Here is a 19,085-nt window from a genome sequence, read left to right on the forward strand (position 1 = left end):
ACATAAACTTGACTTCTTATGAATGTTATATATCTGATGCCAAGTGCTTGTAATGTGGTTGCATGTTTTTTTTCAATTGTACCTGTGCATATGAAAATAAACTTTGTTTTTGTACTTTAGATTGCTTGCTGCATCTACAAACGTACAAAGGCACCCAGATTCCTTTAAATAGCAGCACTAACAAATTCTCTACATTTTACAAATATTGTTTTCCTTGCTTTGTATTAAGTACATGATTTTAGATTTTCCCACATTTTATTTATTCTGCTATTATCTTGCCCACCCACTTCCAATTCACAATCAAAATATACTATTTTGTTACTCAGCCAATTATTGCAATTGATTATGAATGTCCGAAGCACAAGTACCAATCTTTCTGACAACACACTAATCACAGCCCACCAACCTGAGAAGTATTAATTTACACATGCTCTTTACTTCCAGGTAACCAGCCTCATGTCATGCTAGTTTATAACTCCTATTTCCACATTCTTTTCTTGTTGATCATCCCTGTGTGGCACCTTATCAAATCCTATGTAAATGCACCACCACATACACCATTTCCCCTTTATCTATTATATTAATAGTTTTCATAATGAAATTCAACAGCTTAATCGAACACAATTTCCTCTTCATAAGTCCATATTGAATCTACAGAATACAATTCTTTTTTCAGGGTCCTGCTGTGACATTCTTCATCTATGCTGTATTGTCTTATAACTCTATGATTAGGGTCAAGGACATGAAACACCACAAATGATGTTTATCGCTGAACATGTTGGCAGATATTTTATGACAAAGTGTATTGGTTAAGGTGAAATAATTTATTATTTAGCATCATGAGGAACTAAGGTGGCAAGTGTGACAAGCATAAACAAAGCACAGAAGTGACAGGGATGATTTCTGCCCAAAAATCCAAACATTATATGCTCATAATAATTTACCTGCTTGCTCTTCATCAACATCCATGGAAGTCACAGATTGTTCACTATTTTGGTGATAATTACAGTCAGCACCACCTGGCCTGCTTTCCTCGACTGCTTCCTGAAGTCCTTGTTCTGAAATAGCAAAAAGACCTCAATGACCTAACATATAGAAAGTAAAATAATAGGCAGCATTGTGTATTATTAACTGATAACCAATACAAAGAAAATGTCACTATAACATCTGAAAATGCCAATAAAGTAAACATGTGTTACTTATTTAAGTGAGCTTAAGGAGCAACCCTTATGCTAACTGCAGCAGCACAGCCTCAAGCAAACGCCATGTAACAATGATCCAGATTTTGGGAAGAGCTGCTCATGTTTTCTGTTGATCTCTGGACTATAAAATCCCACATTCTAGCTATACTGGACACTTTCCAGTTTGCCTACTGTTCAAACCAGTGCACTGATGATGCCATAGCCTCAGCCCTCCATTCTGTTCTGTGCGAAGTAAAATATTATTTCTCATACACCATGTTATTGTTCACGGACTTCAGCAGCTCAGTGCTTAACAAGATCATCCCTCAGAGATTGGCCGGTAAGCTGTCCTCATTAGGACTCAACATCTCTCTCTGTAACTGAACCTTGGATTTCTTGATGGAAAGACCCCAGTCTGAGTTGGCAGCAACATCGCAAGTTCTACACATTGAGTACTGGTGCCTCCCAGGACTGTGTGCTCAGTACATTGCTGACTCATGACTGTACTGCTAGATTTAGCTCAAAATGCATCAAGTTCATTGATGATACAACAGTGGTTGGCCTCATCAACAATGATAAGTCGACATACAGAGAGAGGTAAAGAGGCTTGTAAAATGGTGTGAGAACAGCAACATCTCAAGCTCCATCGCTCTGAGTTCTGGTACCTCCCAGGACTGCATGCTCAGTGTGCTGCTGACCCAACATGGACAAAAGAGATGCTTCTGGATTTCAGGAAGGTGCAGGGCAACCATTCTCCACTGCACATTAATGGCTCTGCTGCACAGAGTGACGAACACAAACTTCTTTGGTGTGCACTTAAAAGAAAAGACAATCAAATAGGACCCACAACACTTTCATATTAGTCAAGAAGGTACAGCTGTGTCCAGACTTTCTCTGAGGAGACTAAAGTGTGCAAGGTTCCCTGACCCCATTTTAACAATTTTCTCCAGGAGCACCGTCGAGAGTTTCCTGTCAGGCTGCATCATTGCGTGGTACAGAAGCTGCAAGACTTCAGATTGCGAGATCCTTTCTAAGATAGTAAGAACTTCTGAGAGTATTACCAGGAATCCACCTCCTCCCCCCCCCCCCCCCCCATTTGTGGCATTTACTGGGAGTGTTGTATAGAAAGGGGTTGAAGCGTTGTTGAGGATCACTACCACCCACCCCACAATTTCTTTGACCCACTACCGTCAGGACTAGGACTGCCAGACTGGGTAACAGCTTCTTCCCTCGGGTTGTGAGACTAATGAATACCCTGTCAACAAGTTCTTATCACTAGGACAACAAATAGTTTACTTACTGTCCCCCTGTTCTACACGCTATGTGCACTTTGAATTATACTTGATAATTTACTTGTGGTAATATTTTGTTTTACAAGTTGTGTATATGCATGTTTCGTAGGTGCATCATGGTCCAGAAGAACTGTGTTTTTTTTGGCTGTATATATCTATGTACAGCGTCAGACAACAAACTTGAAAATTACTTTATTTGCATACAACTGAGAGAACATGGGGAAGGCAACCACAAATTTCCAACAGTCTTATCTGATGCACTAGCATAGTGTAAATCCCATCACAGGGAAGAATGATGTTGGCCAGAATAAGCTAAAGATACTGCTGAAAAACTGCCAACTCTCAAAGCATGCACTCTGATTTAGCCACACTCAGAGACCTAGCTGGTAGAGATGCTTGGCTAACAGGTCCACTGAGACAATTGAAGAAATGGCCTCTGATGCTGTGACGAGTTTGCACATTCTCATGACTATGTGAGTTTCCTTCATATATCTGATAATGTGGATCTTGCAACATAAAGTTGAGTAAACTATAAAACTGCTGAAAAAAAAATTACCATTCACTGGGTTCGGGAGATCAGCTGCTGCTCTCTCTTGTTGGACATCATTTTCCTCATTATTGTTGTTATTGATGTTAGCGTGATTATTTTGGTGGTTATCATTATCATTGTTGGAGTTCTGATTACTAACAAGAGCAGAAGAAACACCAATTCCTGTGCCGGCACTCAACCCTACACGAGCACAGCCCTGAAGTAACAGATAAGAAAAAAAGCAACTATTACAATTTTATTCTAAGCTTTCTTCCTTGCATTAAATGATTTGCAGAATTATCAGCAAAATCTATGTGTGGCTGGAATTGATAAACTCGAGTGACTGCAGTCAGTTAAAGCAAATATTCTTCTTCCAATGACATCCACATTACATAAAATACAACAAAAAATTCAATGCTGATGCTTCAAGCTCATTTTCAGAAACAGCAAGCAAACTAATAGATGTTACAGGGATCAGTATAGAAATTTCATGTATTTACAAATCCTTACCAGTTACAGTGGATTCTGGTTAACTGGGCCACTGGTTAGTCGGGGCATTTGCTTATTTGGGAGAACTCTTACAGAGTAAAATCTAATCGAGAAAAAGGCTAGGATTCCCTTCATTTATTTGGGACACTATGCAGCTGAATTGGGGCAGGAGACTGTGGCCAAATAGCTTCTAACTAGTATCAGACACCATTTAGATATTACACCATGCTTAGTTTTAAAATAGCGTCAATTGTGTGTGCTTGCGTTCAAAAAACAGTGATCTTTGTCACTGATAGCTCGTGAGAAATAAGCAGCAAGAAAATTCAGAACTGGTTTGCTCACTGCGATTTCAAACCTTGAGGCTTGGAGATGCCAGAAACAGCTGGAAATGAAAATAAAATGATTTCGCTATTTCAACATGTTAGTAATTTAGAAACATAGAAAACCTACAGCACAATACAAGCCTTTCGGCCCACAAACCTGTGCCGAACATGTCCTTACCCGAGAACTACAAAGGCTAATCCATACCCCTCTATTTTTCCAAGCTCCACATACCTATCCACGAGTCTCTTAAAAGACCCTACTGTTTCGGCCTCCACCACTGTCGTGGGCAGACCATTCCACGCACTCACCACTCGCTGCGTAAAAAACTTATCCAACAATTCCTCTGTACCTACACCCAGCCCTTTAAACTTGTCCTCTTGTGGCAACCATTTCAGCCCTGGGAAAAACCTCTGACTATCCACACGATCAATGCCTCTCATCATCTTATACACTTCTATCAGGTCACCTCTCATCCTCTGTCGCTCCAAGGAGAAAAGGTCAAGTTTACTCAACCTATTCTCATTAGACACGCTCCCCAACCCAAGCAACATCCTTGTAAATCGCCTCTGCACCCTTTCTATGGTTTCCACGTCCTTCTTGTAGTGAGGGGACCAGAATTGAGTGTATTACTCCATGTGGGGTCTGACCAGGGTCCTATATCGCTGCAAAATTACATTTCATCTCTTAAACTCAATCCACGGTTGATGAACGCCAATGCACCGTATGCCTTCTTAACTACACAGTCAAGCAGAGCAGCTTGGAGTGCCCTATGGACTCGGACCCCAAGATCCCTCTGATCCTCCACACTGCTGAGAATCTTACCATTAATGTTAAATTCTGCCATCATATTTTTACCTACCAAAATGAACTACTTCACACTTACCTGGGTTGAACGCCATATGCCACTTCTCAGCCCAGTTTTGCATCCTATCAATGTCCAGCTGTAACCTCTGACACCCCTCCACACTATCCACAACACCCCCAACCTTTGTGTCAGCAGCAAATTTACTAACCCATCTCTCCACTTCCTCATCCAGGTCATTTATAAAAATCACAAAGAGTAGGGGTCCCAGAACAGATCCCTGAGGCACACTACTGGTCACCGACCTCCATGCAGAATATGACCCATCTACAACCATTCTTTGCCTGCTGTGGGCAAGCCAATTCTGGATCCAGAAAGCAATGTCCCCTTGCATCCCATGCCTCCTTACTTTTTCAATAAGCTTTGCATGGGGTACCTTTATCAAATGCCTTGCTGAAATCCTTATTCAATACATCTATGGTTCTACCTTCATCAATGTGTTTAATCACATTCTCAAAAAATTCAATCAGGCTCATAAGGCATGACCTGCCTTTGACAAAGCCAAGTTGACTATTCCCAATCATATTATGCCTCTCCAAGTGTTTATTAATCCTGCCTCTCAGGATCTTCTCCATCAACTTACCAACCACTGAAGTAAGACTCACTGGTCTATAATTTCCTGGGCTATCTCTACTCCCTTTCTTGAATAAGGGACAAACATCCGCAACCCTCCAATCCTCTGGAACCTCTCCTATTCTCATTAATGATGCAAAGATCACTGCCTGGGACTCGGCAATCTCCTCCCTCGCTTCCCACAGCAGCCTGGGGTATGTCCCACCCGGTGCCGGTGACTCGTCCAACTTGATGCTTTCCCAAAGCTCCAAAACATCATCTTCCTTCATATCTACATGCTCATGAATTTCAGTCCGCTGCAAGTCATCCGTACAATCACCAAGATCCTTTTCCGTAGCGAATACTTAAGTATTCATTAAGTACCTCTGCTATCTCCTCTGGTTCCATACACACTTTTCCACTGTCACACGACTGGTCCTATTCTCTTAGTCTTATCCTCTTGCTCTTCACATACCTGTAGAATGCCATGGGGTTTTCCTTAATCCTATCCGCCATGGCCCCTTCTGGCTCTCCTTATATCATTCTTAAGCTCTTTCCTGCTAGCTTTATAATCTAGATCTCTATTATTACCTAGTTTTTGAATCTTTCGTAAGCTCTTCTTTTCCTCTTGACTAGATTTTCAACAGCCTTTGTACACCATGGTTCCTCTACCCTGCAATCCTTTCCTTCTCCTACGCAGAATCCCACGCAAATATCCCTTGAACATTTGCCACATTTCTTCCGTACGTTTCCCTGAGAAAATCTGTTTCTAATTTACGCTTCCAAGTTCCTGCCTGAAAGCCTCATATTTCCCCTTACTCCAGTTAAACGTTTCCCTAACTTGTCTGTTCCTATCGCTTTTCAATGCTATGGTAAAGGAGATAGAATTGTGATCACTATCTCCAAAATGCTCGCCCACTGAGAGACCCGACACCTGACAAGATTCATTTCCCAATACCAGATCAAATACAGCTTCTCCTCTTATAAGCTTATCTACATATTGTGTCAAGAAACCTTTCTGAACACACCTAATGAACTCCAACCCACCTAAACCCCTTGATCTAGGGAGATGCCAATCAATATTTGGGAAATTAATATCTCCCATCATGTTACTATTACACCTTTCCAGAATCTGTCTCCCTATCTGCTCTTCAATTTCCCTGTTACTATTGGGTGACCTATAAAAAACACCCAGTAGAGTTATTGACCCCTTCCTACTCCTAACTTCCACCCACAGAGCCTCTGTAGAAAATCCTTCCACAACTTCCTCCTTTTCTGCAGCCGTAACACTATCCCTGATCAACAGTGACACCCCCCCCCCCACCTCTTTAGTCTCCCTCCCTGTCCTTTCTGAAACATCTAAAGCCTGGCACTTGAAGTAGCCATTCCTACTCCTGTACCATCCAAGTCTCTGTAATGGCCACGACATCATAGCTCCAAGTGCTGATCCACGCTCTAAGCTCATTCACTTTGTTCACAACACTCATCGCATTAAAACAGACACATCTCAAACTATCGGTCTGAGTGCGTACGTTCTCTATCATCTGCCTATCCTGCCTTTCCAACTATCTCCATGCTTTTTCTATTTGTTAGACAACTTTCCATTCCTCCATCATATCAGCTCGGTTCCCATCCCACAGCAATTCTAGTTTAAGCTCTCCCCAATAGGCGTTGCAACCCTCCTGCCAGGATATTGATCCCCCTCGGATTCAAGTGCAACCTGTCCTTTTTGTACAGGTTACACCTGCCCCAAAAGAGGTCCCAATGATCCAGAAATCTGAATCCCTGCTCCCTGCTCCAATCTCTCAGGCAAGCAGTTATCCTGCACCTCATTCTATTCCTATACTCACTGTCACGTGGCATAAGTAGTAATCCCAAGATTATTACCTTTGAGGTCCTGCTTCTCAACTTCCTTCCTAACTCCCTGTAGTCTGTTTTCAGGACCTCCTCCCTTTTCCTACCTAAGTTGTTGGTACCAATATGTACCACGACTTCTGTCTGTTCTCCTTCCCACTTCAAGATATGATGGACGCGATCAGAAACATCCTGGACCCTGGCACCTGGGAGACAAACTATGATCCGCATTTCTTTCCTGTGTCCACAGAATCACCTGTCTGACCCCCTAACTATAGAGTCCCCTATCACTACTGCCATCTTCCTCCTTTCCCTACCCTTCTGAGCCACAGGTCCAGATGCTGTGCCAGAGGCATGGCCACTGTTGCTGCTCCCAGGTAGGCCGTCTCCCCCAACAGTATTCAAACGGGTGTACTTATTGTTTAGGGGCACAGCCACAGGGGGGCTCTCTAACATTTGCCTCTTGCCCCTCCCTCTCCTGACAGTTACCCACTTATCTGTCTCCCCAGGCCCCGGTGACTACCTGCCTATAGTTCCTCTCTATCACCACCTTGCCCTCCCTGACCAAACGAAGGTCATCAAGCTGCATCTCCAGTTCCCTAACGCGGTCCCTAAGGAGCTGCAGTTCAACGCACCTGATATAGATGTTGTCATCCGGGAGGCTGGGATTCTCCCAGACCTCCCACATCTGACAGCAAGCACAGAAAACCGGCCTTACACACATACTTTCAATCTGTATTCTACACTGATAACCTACCTTGCCTCAACCCATTATTGTCGTAGTCCCGTTGAGCCAAAGCCTTCCTACTCTGTATCCCTCTACTCCGACGCCCGCTATATAAACTTGTCTTCTTTTTAAACTCTTCTTGCTGTTCTCACTGGTTGACGTCCACGTGCTTGTGCAGTCGTGTCACGTTCAAATCGCTGCAGAAATAACTATCACCTTTTGAACTCTTCTCACTGGCTGACATCCACATGCTTGCGCAGTCATGCCCCGTTCAAACCGTTGAAGAATAACCCTTCAAACTGCTGAAGAAATAACCCTTCAAATCGCTGAAAAATTTGACGGTTATTGACAATCATTTCAAATGAAAATGAGGATTTGGAAGATGTGATCTACACTAGGGGTCTGCGCTGATTTTGTTCATTTACTCTCAATCAAAAGAGTACATTGGATGAACTCTTCAGTTGATAACTATTAAGAACACAGTTTTATAATACTGTAGTAGTATCGATAGTGTTCTAATTTTTTTGTATTTAATTTAAATACATAATTTGTTACTCAGTTAAACATTAGACTTTTTAACTATTTCCATGAAGCTTTAACTAATTGGGGTAGCTGCTTAATTTTGCCAAAATGTACCGGTTCCAATCTATCCCAATTAAGCGGAATCCACTGTATCTAGACTAGGAGGCTGGGTGTACTAGATTGAAGTTTGCTGATAATACAAAGGTGAATGCGAGACTGTGAGAAGGACGGGGTTTATAAAACTAATGTATGTGGAACAGAGTGTGGAGAAACATGATATTATTCATTATATGTAAAGAGAGACACTATTGAATGAATGCACTCAGGTCTTGAGAGTCCATATACAAGAAACACTAATTCAACAAGTAGGTGCAGCAGGCAATTAAACAAACACACGTATGAAATACTGGCTTCAATTAAGAGGAAATGGAGCACAATAGTAAGGAAGTTCTGCTTCTAGACTTAAGTGATTGAATACAATTGTGGTCTCATTGCTTAGTAAGGTTATATGTACCATGAGACAGTGAGACAAAGGATGACTGGGTTAAACAGCTTGAACCTTGAAAGTGCAAAGGTGACCAACTGAAACATATTTAAGGAAAGCTCCTGAAATGTTTTTGCTCGCGAGGGAATATGGAATATGCTAGCTTGGAAAACAGTTTCATGAATCTCAGAATTGATTTAACTTGAAAAAACCTTCAGACAAAATAGCGCCTATTAAAGTTGGAGACCACACAGTCAAAACAGCAGTTTATAAAGAATTACCATTGATGCGTTTGTTCTTACAACAACAAATATCATACCTTTGGAGGCTCCCGGAACATTTGATCCAATGAAATAAACTCCAAACTTGGCAACATTTCTACAAATTGACTAAATGATTCCAATTTAATGGCATGACAACGAACAAGTGTGAGATCCACTAGGCGACTCCACCTCGAGTGGTCTATGAAATATCAAAAGATTACTTGTAGAATGAATTTCTCTTTAACATTTAAACTAGTAAACATGATGAGTGTAATATTGTTCATGCATTATAAATTTCAGTAATTACTCCATATTAAAGCACATTAATGCTATAATTTTAATTCCTATTTGCATGAGACTGCACAATTAAAAAAAAATTAAAGAATTGTGCTGAAAGTCACGTCCGTTTCCTTAAATCTTCAAATTTATTTATCACTGTCACAGTTCTTTAATCTAATTCAGTGCAAGTGAAATCTGAATATGTCGTTTGAGGCACTTGAAAGCCTAGACCTTCTTTTGCCTGGTTCAATTTATGAACTGTTTGAAAGAATGTATTTATATTCATTTATATTTATCATTATTATTGTTATGAGCAGAGAGACAACATCTGCCGGAAGTAAATTCCTTGTATGTGCACAGGTACTTGGCGATTAAAGTCTGATTCTGATATTGGAGCATTTATATACAAATTATATACTGTAAGCAATGTAGCAGTAAGTAGTCTCTTAAAAATTACTTCCTACTGCTATCACTACTATTGTATACCACTTTCTGACAAATGTAAAATAATGCCATTAACTTAGTTAATTTAGTGAACTAAAAAGGGGTATAATTGACATTTTTTCTGGATTCAAAGTGACTTTAATATCACCTACAAAGACCGTTTACCTTTAGTCACTGAAATTGGCAGCTTTAGCTTTTTTGATTTTCTTAAACAATTTACATATTAATTCCTATTTAATATTTGTAACTTACAGTAATTTTTAGTACTACTGCTGCAAAACAACAAATTTCACAACATATATCACTGATAACAAACCCAATTCTGGTTCAACTTTGTGCATCTGGAGTATCCTCAGTCAATTTATGTTCAGATAATTTAAGTCTAAGTTACTTAATCAAAATTAACAAAAATATGAATAATATAACTGCAGACCTTATACAATTTCAATGTACCTGTTATCCAGTTGTGTGCATTGTGGAGATGTGGGCAGTTATAAATATGTAAATATTTGATGCAAGGAAATACTTCATTTACTGCTTTCATCCCAATATCTGTAATGATACCCGGATTTTCCACCACATCTGCCAAACCGTGTTTCACTAATTCAGCATTGTTCATTTGACCTGGCAAAATAGAAGTATATCTTGTAAACCATACTTGATAGTTTGAGCATATAGAGATAATTAACATCTTCTTTCCAAACAAGCTGTTGTATCTGTTTACAAAAACACCCTGATTTACTATCATCAAATCAGCATCAGCTTAGGAAAAAGGAAAAGAAAGTTAGATCCTTACATTGCAACAAAAACTCATCAACATATCCAAGATGTAGAGTTTCAAACTGGGGAAATTCTAGCTCTGCCATTTTTAGTGCTGAGAAAACACCATCTTTGGTTAGTGAAGGTTGAATACGAACTTCGTGTAACCTGAAGTAAAACAAACAGAACAATTCTTCTATTAGTAAATTCAATAGTTCGTTAAAACTTAAATATTTTATCACTCACTAAACCAATAGCTCAGAGCACAGTAAGTACTGCCTTGTTTGCACAGTAATGTACAAATGTTGTTAGTTTCAACTTTTTGCTTTGGGTGTAAATCTAAATATTTCTTTCACTTCTATTCTATTTGTTTTTGCTCATAGGTGCATTGCCCATCCAAAATGAATATCTGAGGACTCATCAACCAACCCTGCATTCCCCTTCTCCATGGTGGTGGCAGTTGTGGAAAAGCTGTTGCACTGGGGCAGTTCAACTCTCTTGATCTCAGAAGGTCGGATCCAATGGTATGAACAAGCTTCACAAACTGAAGTTTTCCTTGGTTGCAGTGTATGTGCATGCTCCCGATGCAACCTCCTCTACATTGGTGAGACCCATCGTAAACTGAGACACCACTTCGTTGAGCACCTCTGCACCATTCATTACAAGCGTGACTTCAGTGGCTAAAAATTCCATTCCTGAGGAGGTCTCAAGATGGCGCTTATGGAGTAAACCGCTGTTAGGCTTTGCTCCAAACCTTTTACATCTTTTTAACCTACAAACACCCCTTAAATGATCTTTTTATACTTATTCTAAAGGGGTCTAAACATACAGAATTTTTCTTTTTAACTATTTGAACTATTTTCAACTCGTTGAAATGTCTAAAGCAAAAGAATCGAAACAGATGAAAGAACCGATAACTTTAGAAACAATTGCGAAGCTTATAGAAGATAAATTTGAAGGACTGGAGAGAAAAATAACCATAAAGCTCTCTGTGTTTGATGAGCGTTTAAAGTCATTCGAAGAAAAATTTCAAACACTTACACTGGAATTACAAAAACAACAAGCAAGTATTTTGGCTCTTGAAGAAGCTGCTCACAAGAAAGATTGTATAATTGAAACTTTGCAACAAGAGCAAACTTCGACTTCTCATCAGATGGATCGTTATAAATCTAAAATTACTGATCTTGAAAAATCGCTCTCGAAGACAAAATCTTTGGTTAATTGGGATTCCGGAAAAATTTGAGAGCGGTAATCTTACCGTTTTCTTTTCTAAATTTCTAATGGATGTCTTTGGTTCAGAAGTACTGGACTCTCTTCCAATAATCGACCGTGCACACCGTGTCTCTCGCTTTCGTTCTGATTCAAATTTGAAACCACGACATGTAATTCTCCAGATCCTTTACCCTCATACCAAAGAGCGTCTGATTCGGGCGGCCCGGAAAAAGGGTATGATTAGCTTTCAAGAATTTAAATTTCGTATTTTGGAAGATTATAGCCCTGAAGTTTTAAGGGCAAGAATGGCTTTTAGACCGGTTATGTCAAAAATTCACCAGAAAGGCTACAAGCAAGCGCTGTTATTTCCAGCACACTTGAGAGTTACTTTTGAAGACGGAACTTTTCGGCTGTTTAAATCTCCAGCGGATGCTCAAAGTTTTTTGGAACAATGACACTCTATCGGGTTGACTAATGTAATAATTAGTCTATAGATTTGGATCTTTTACAGAATGATGTTTTTTTTTGGGTATGGCTTACATGTATTTTTTTTATATACGGTAAAAGTTCTTTTTTTTGGTTTATTCTGACTTATTTTTTTATATTATTAATCTATTACCTTTGAAAATAACTTACTAGGGTTTCTTTTTTTTAAGTTTGTACACACTTTTTTATATTTTCAACATTTAAATATTAAGATTTAAAAAAAATAAAATGGCGTTTCTTCTTCCCGACAGACTTTAGTGCTTGGAACGTCATATCCGCTTTGATGTGTTTGAAAGTTTTAAACTCTCATTTAAAATACCAATTTAATATTATTCATTTATGGGTTTTATCAATTTAATTTTTTTAACCCTTTTGTTTTATATCTATATTTTTTCAATTTCCTTTTGTCTGAGTTGCCGTCTTGAGACACGGGGGTAATTTTAGTGTTAGATTGCCTGCTTGCCTCTTTTTGGCTTTTTTCCTGGGGTTTCGAGGGTGGAGGGAGGGGGATTTTTCTTTTTGCGTAGTTTTATTTCATGGGCTTATATGAAACTACAAAAATGGTTGCAGTGCCGTGACTTCCGGTTTCTCCTTGAACTCACTTCCTTCTTCCGGGTTCATGAGTTCACTTTTTTTAAACTTATGTGTTAACTGTAATAAATATTGTCAATATGGATAGGATTATAAATTTTGTTTCTTGGAATACTAATGGTTTAAATCATCCGATCAAACGGAAAAAAATATTCAAAGTATTCCATAGAATGAATGCCAATGTTATTTTTGTGCAAGAGACTCATGTAAGGAAGGTGGATAGTCAATGCTTTTTTAGGTTTTGGAAGGGCAAACAATATCACTCAAATTCGCAAGCTAAAGTAAGGGGTGTTTCCATTTTTATAGACTCATCAACTTCTTTTATACATTATGAAACAATTTCAGATACACAAGGTAGATTTTTGCTTATTACTGGTCTACTTTTTAATCAAAAAGTTGTTTTAGTTAATGTTTATGCTCCAAATACTGATTGTTCTGAATTTTTTAAATGCTTATTTACATCCTTTCCTAATCTGAATCAATATAGATTGATAATGGGTGGGGATTTTAACTGTTGTTTAAACCCTTTGATGGATAGATCCAAGCCCACCCAAACTCTTCCGAATAAATCGGCTTCTCTTATTAACTCTTTTATGATTGATTCAGCTATTTGTGAAATTTGGCGTTTTCTACACCAAAGTATGAGTTCTCATACTTTTCCCATGTTTATCATAATTACTCAAGAATTGATTACTTTTTCATTGATCACCATTTACTTACAGATGTTACCGATTGTAAATATGACTCTATTACCATATCTGATCATGCACCTCTGAAGTTATCTATTAAAATAACAGATTCATATATCAATGTTAAATTTTGGAGGTTTAATCCTATTTTATTGCAGGATTTAGATTTTGTTAACTTTATCAAACAACAAATTGAGTTGTTTTTCTCAACAAATTCTACAGCAGAGATCTCTAGTGGAATTTTATGGGATACTTTTAAAGCATATATTTGTGGACAGATTATTTCATACTCTGCTGGAGTTAGAAAACGAACTAATTCTAAAATATTAACATTAGTTGATAAAATCAAAGCAATTGATAAGATTTATTCAATGACCCCTAGTAAAGAACTTTATAAAGAAAAAGTGGAACTTCAAATGGAGCATAGTTTATTATTATCCTCTTTGATTGAAAGTCAGCTAATTAAATCAAAAACCCAATTCTATATATATGGAGATAAGTCTGGTAAATTATTGGCTAACCAATTGAAAATTGTTTCGGATAAACAAAAGATTACTAGGATTCGTAAACAAGATGGTACTCTGACGATCAACCACAAAGAGATAAATAAAGCCTTTCAAGATTTTTATAATTCCTTATATCAATCAGAATTCACTAAGGACTTTTCTATAATAAATGAATTTTTAAGAAAATGGAATATTCCAAAAGTAACTGTTGAGGATAACGTATTTTTAGATACACCTATTACGGAGTCCGAAATAGAAAAGGCTAATTTTTCAACGAATTCTGGTAAAGTTTCTGGTCCAGATGGTTTTTCCGCAGAATTTTTTAAACCTTTTTCTTCTATACTTTCTCCTTGGCTTTGTAAATTTTTTAAAGATGCATTAAGTATAGGCAAATTACCACAATCTTTTTGTGAAGCTTCTATTTCTTTAATTCTTAAAAAAAATAAAGATCCTACTGAATGCGCATCCTATCAGCCTATATCCTTGTTGAATACGGATTTTAAGATTTTTAGTAAAATTTTGGCTATTAGATTAGAAAATATATTACCTCGAATTATTTCTGAAGATCAGACTGGATTTACTAAAAATCGCTATTCATCTTTTAACATTAGAAAATTAATTAATATTATTTATACTTCATCTAAAATACCAGAATGTGTCATTTCTTTAGATGCTGAAAAAGCATTTGATAGAGTTGAATGGCCATATTTATTTAATACAATGCAACAATTTAATTTTAGTTCAAAATTTATATCATGGATTAAATACACCATAAACCCTTAGCTTCAGTTTTTACCAATAATCAAAGATCCCCTTTTTTTCAGTTATTTCGTGGTACAAGGTAAGGTTGCCCTTTAAGTCCTTTACTATTTGACATCGCTTTAGAACCTTTGGCTATAGCTATTCGTGAATCACCCAATATTCTGGGTATTACCCGTGGGGAGAGGACGTATAAAGTATATATATTTGACCCTGAAAGATCTATTCCTGCTATTTCGTCTTTGCTTGCTCAATTTAGTAACTTTCTAGTTATAAATTGAATTTTAACAAGAGTGAACTATTTCCATTAAATATGCAAGTTCCAATTTATAAACATTTACCATATAAAATCGTTACAGATTATTTTATTTACTTAGGTATTAAAATTACTAAAAAACAAAGATTTATTTAGGGTTAATTTTTTACCTTTGATTGATCAAATTAAGCAACTTGCTATTAGGTGGTCTCCACTATCTTTGTCATTGGTTGGCAGAGTTAATGCTATTAAGATGATGATACTACCTAAATTTTTATATTTATTTCAAGCATTACCAACTTTTATTCCTAAATCTTTCTTTGATACTATTGACTCCAAAATATCTTCTTACTTGTGACAGAACAAAAATCCTAGATTGGGTAAAAAATATTTACAGAAGCCTAAGGAGGAGGGTGGCTTGGCTCTACCAAACTTAAGATTTTACTATTGGGCAGTTAACATACGGTATTTAATATTCTGGACACAAGAATTGACTATAGCTGCTTGCCCACAATGGATAAATTTGGAATGTAAATCTGTGCAAGATTTTTCACTGATTTCAATCTTAGGATCTTCACTTCCTTTTTCTTTATTCAAATTGAATAAATAGATAACTAATCCTATAGTCAGATATACATTACGAATTTGGTTTCAATTTCGTAAATTTTTTGGTTTGAATTAATTTATTTTATCATGTCCTATAATATCTAACTATTTTTTTTCGGCCTTCATCTATGTATGGATCAAGCTTTTCTTTTATGGAAAACAAAAGGTATAACATGTTTTCGTGATCTGTTTCTGGATGATAACATTATGTCCTTTGAGCAGCTATCTAATAAATATAATTTACCTAAAACCCATTTTTTTTGATATTTGCAAGTTAGAAATTTTTTGTATAATGAGTTACAGTCTTTTTCGAAAGAATGTCCATTGGACATTACAGAAAGAATTTTAGCCCTTAATCCTTATCAAAAGGGTTTAGTAGCCATCATTTATAAGATGATCATGAGTTTACAGCCAGATGTATCAGAAAAAAATTAAAAAGGAATGGCAGGAAGAGTTGCATTGTCCTATATCCACTGAGCAATGGGAAAATTTTTTATTATTGGTAAATTCGTACTCTATTTGTGCTAAACATGCCCTAATACAATTTAAGGTTGTACATAGAGCTCATATGTCTAAGGACAAACTGGCTTGATTTTATTCTCATGTTAATTCAACCTGTGACAGATGTCATTCTATTGTTGCCTCATTGACTCATATGTTCTGGTCTTGTCTTGTACAAAATTATTGGAAAGATATTTTCAGTATTATTTCAAGAGTTTTAAATATCAATTTTCAACCGCATCCTTTTACTGCAATTTTCGGTTTACCAATGATGGATAATAACCGTTTATCCGCTTCATCTCAACGAATGATTGCATTTGTTACATTAATGGCTAGAAGATCTATTTTATTGAATTGGAAAGAAATGAATCCTCCAACTGTATTTCAGTGGTTTTCTCAAACTATCTCTTGTTTGAGTTTAGAAAAAATTAGAAGCGTGGTTTTTGATTCTTCAGTTAAATTGAAGAAACTTGGAGACCATTTATTCAACATTTTCATATGAGTTAAATTGTCTTTTCCAAAACCTTACTTTTATTATCCTTAATTAATTGGATGGAGGTTCGGAGTTATTGGCACTACTGTATGTATTTAACATTATATATTGGCCCATGTTGGTTAGTTGTTTTTTTCTCTTTTTTGGGTTTTTTTTTCTTTTTTTTTTGTCTCTTTTACATAAATACTGTGAGTTTGGGAGGCCTTATATATTGATTATTATATATCTGATTGTCTATTTAAACTATTAATTATGTATTCTCAAACACTTTGTATTCATATTTCATCTATGTTTTTCTTAAAATTAATAAAAAGATATAAAAGAAAAATTCCATTCCCATTCTGACATGTCAGTCCATGGCCTCTTTTTATGCTTAGGTCAGGCCACCTTCAGTGCGAAGGATCAACACCTTATATTCTATCTGGGTATCCTCCAACCTGATGGCATGAGTATTGATTTCTCCTTTCGGTGAACAAATTCCTCCACATCACCCTTCCTCTTTACCCCACTCTGACCTTTCGCTTCTCACATGCCTATTCCCACTGGGTCCCCTCCTTCTTCCCTTTCTCCAACTGTCCATTCTCCTCTGCTATCAGATTCTTTCTTCTCCAGCCATTGACCTTTCCCACCCACCTGGCTTCACCTATCACCTTCCAGCTGGCCTCTCTCCCCTCCCCCGCACCTTTTTATTCAGGCCTTCCCCCTTCCTGTCCAGTCCTGAAAAAGGGTCTTAGCCCAAAACTCTTTTCCACTGATGTGGTCTGATCTATTGAGTTCTTCCTGTGCTGCTTTGGATTTTCAGCAACTTCAGACTTCCTTGTTTTTGTGATATAACCCATAGAGTGTACATAAAAGATAGTCAATTATTTTGTGTAAAGCAATAAAATATGAACATATTACTTCCAGTAGCAGTGTTAACACTGTGATACACATTTGAAGTGAAATTGATACTTAATTAGACCAAGATTTCTGTGATTCCATGATGTACCAATATTGCCTGATCCCTAAATTTAAAGTTAGATTTTATTTAAAATCAATCAGACAGCAAAGAATATTCAATTTAAGGTTTTCATCATGATATTGTTATTAATATACAATAATTTTTCATGAACTTCTTAACCCCATCAGGTTTACAAGATTTTTCTCAAATCTTATTTTCTCACAATCCTTTCTATTTTCATTTTTGTTAGCCTTTTGTTAACTTTCCTGTAGTCCGACAACATGGAATTGAAATTAGGTTTTTATTGTCACATGTACTGAGTTATTGTGAAAAGCTTGTCGCATACTGTTCACTGATCAAGTCATTACACAGTGCATTGAAGTAGTAGAAAGTTAAGCAACAACAGAATGCAGAATGAAGTACAATAGCTACAGACGACATTAAGAATTCAAAAGGGTTCTTATTTTATGATATTGCAGAGGAAAGAAATTAACTTATGAATCTTCCAGCTTATAAAAAATAATTTCACATCGTAACTATCTTCCAATTTGTTCCAACAATATTTAGTTATTCTTTATGTTACTGAGACTTCACCAGAAAAAAAATCATATATAAAACAAGCATGATATCTTTAAAATAAAATACTTAGGGTATTCCTTCACATATTATTGCATTTGGCACACTATTGTTTTTTTTAAAGGAAATGTAATTTGAAATGACTGAAACAAAAAACATATGAAATGCAAATCTGTCCAGAAACACATAGTATTCCAGGCATGCAATGCAATTCACAATGGTTATGAAGTATGTTACATAAACTTACCTACGTGCAGCAGTAATAATGAGGTAGCCAAGGTCCACTTCAAGTGCATTTTTGCATGCTCCAAATACAATAGTATGCAGATTTCTGAAGCCACCTACGATGAACAAAAAAGTATTTATAGAGGTTCGATTCTGAGAGGCATAAGCAAATTTCTTATCTTCAAAAAAAAAAGCCTTTAACTTTTGTCCCACAGAGTCAGTTATACAGCACAGAGACCGAGCTTGCACCTCAACTTGTCCATGCTGGCCAAGTTCTTGCCCTGAGCTAGTTCTATTTGGCTGCACTTGGTCTAAATCCTGTATGAATGTAGTTTAAATGTTGTAATTATATACTATAGCTTACTCTGGCAATTTGTTCCATATACCCACCAATTTATGTCTGAAAAATTGTCTCTCAGATCCCTTTTACATTTTTCCCTTCTAACAATATATGCCCTCTACTTCTAGACTCCCCTACCCGGGGAAAGATCAATGTGACTATCACTTTCAAGGGAGAATCCCGTCATCATGCACCTTTCAGATTATCTAAACTTACCATGACATCTAAGCAGTGTTCAGTAATGCAACTGATCATAAAATCCTGTTGAGTAACTGCATTAAGTACTCGGCTACTTTATGCATTCACAAAATCTCATTTTGATCTTCTAGAGTTGCAGACTATCA

The 19,085-nt window shown here is 37.1% G+C and overlaps 1 protein-coding gene across 4 annotated transcripts in view; it reads right to left on the reverse strand.

Moving 5' to 3' along the window:
• fbxo38 (F-box protein 38) overlaps positions 1–19,085 on the reverse strand; it is a 90,592-nt gene that overhangs the window by 49,675 nt on the left and 21,832 nt on the right. For all 4 annotated transcript variants that reach the window (XM_059990223.1, XM_059990225.1, XM_059990224.1 and 1 more), the window contains exons 8-13: positions 18,424–18,517; positions 10,599–10,729; positions 10,256–10,426; positions 9,136–9,278; positions 3,030–3,219; positions 945–1,058 (exon numbers count right to left, since the gene is read on the reverse strand). In XM_059990223.1, the coding sequence (XP_059846206.1) occupies positions 945–1,058; positions 3,030–3,219; positions 9,136–9,278; positions 10,256–10,426; positions 10,599–10,729; positions 18,424–18,517 (843 nt within the window). The remainder of the gene's footprint in view (positions 1–944; positions 1,059–3,029; positions 3,220–9,135; positions 9,279–10,255; positions 10,427–10,598; positions 10,730–18,423; positions 18,518–19,085) is intronic.

The sequence above is a fragment of the Hypanus sabinus genome, chromosome 15 (genome assembly GCF_030144855.1).
Source record: "Hypanus sabinus isolate sHypSab1 chromosome 15, sHypSab1.hap1, whole genome shotgun sequence".
NCBI lineage: Eukaryota > Metazoa > Chordata > Chondrichthyes > Myliobatiformes > Dasyatidae > Hypanus > Hypanus sabinus.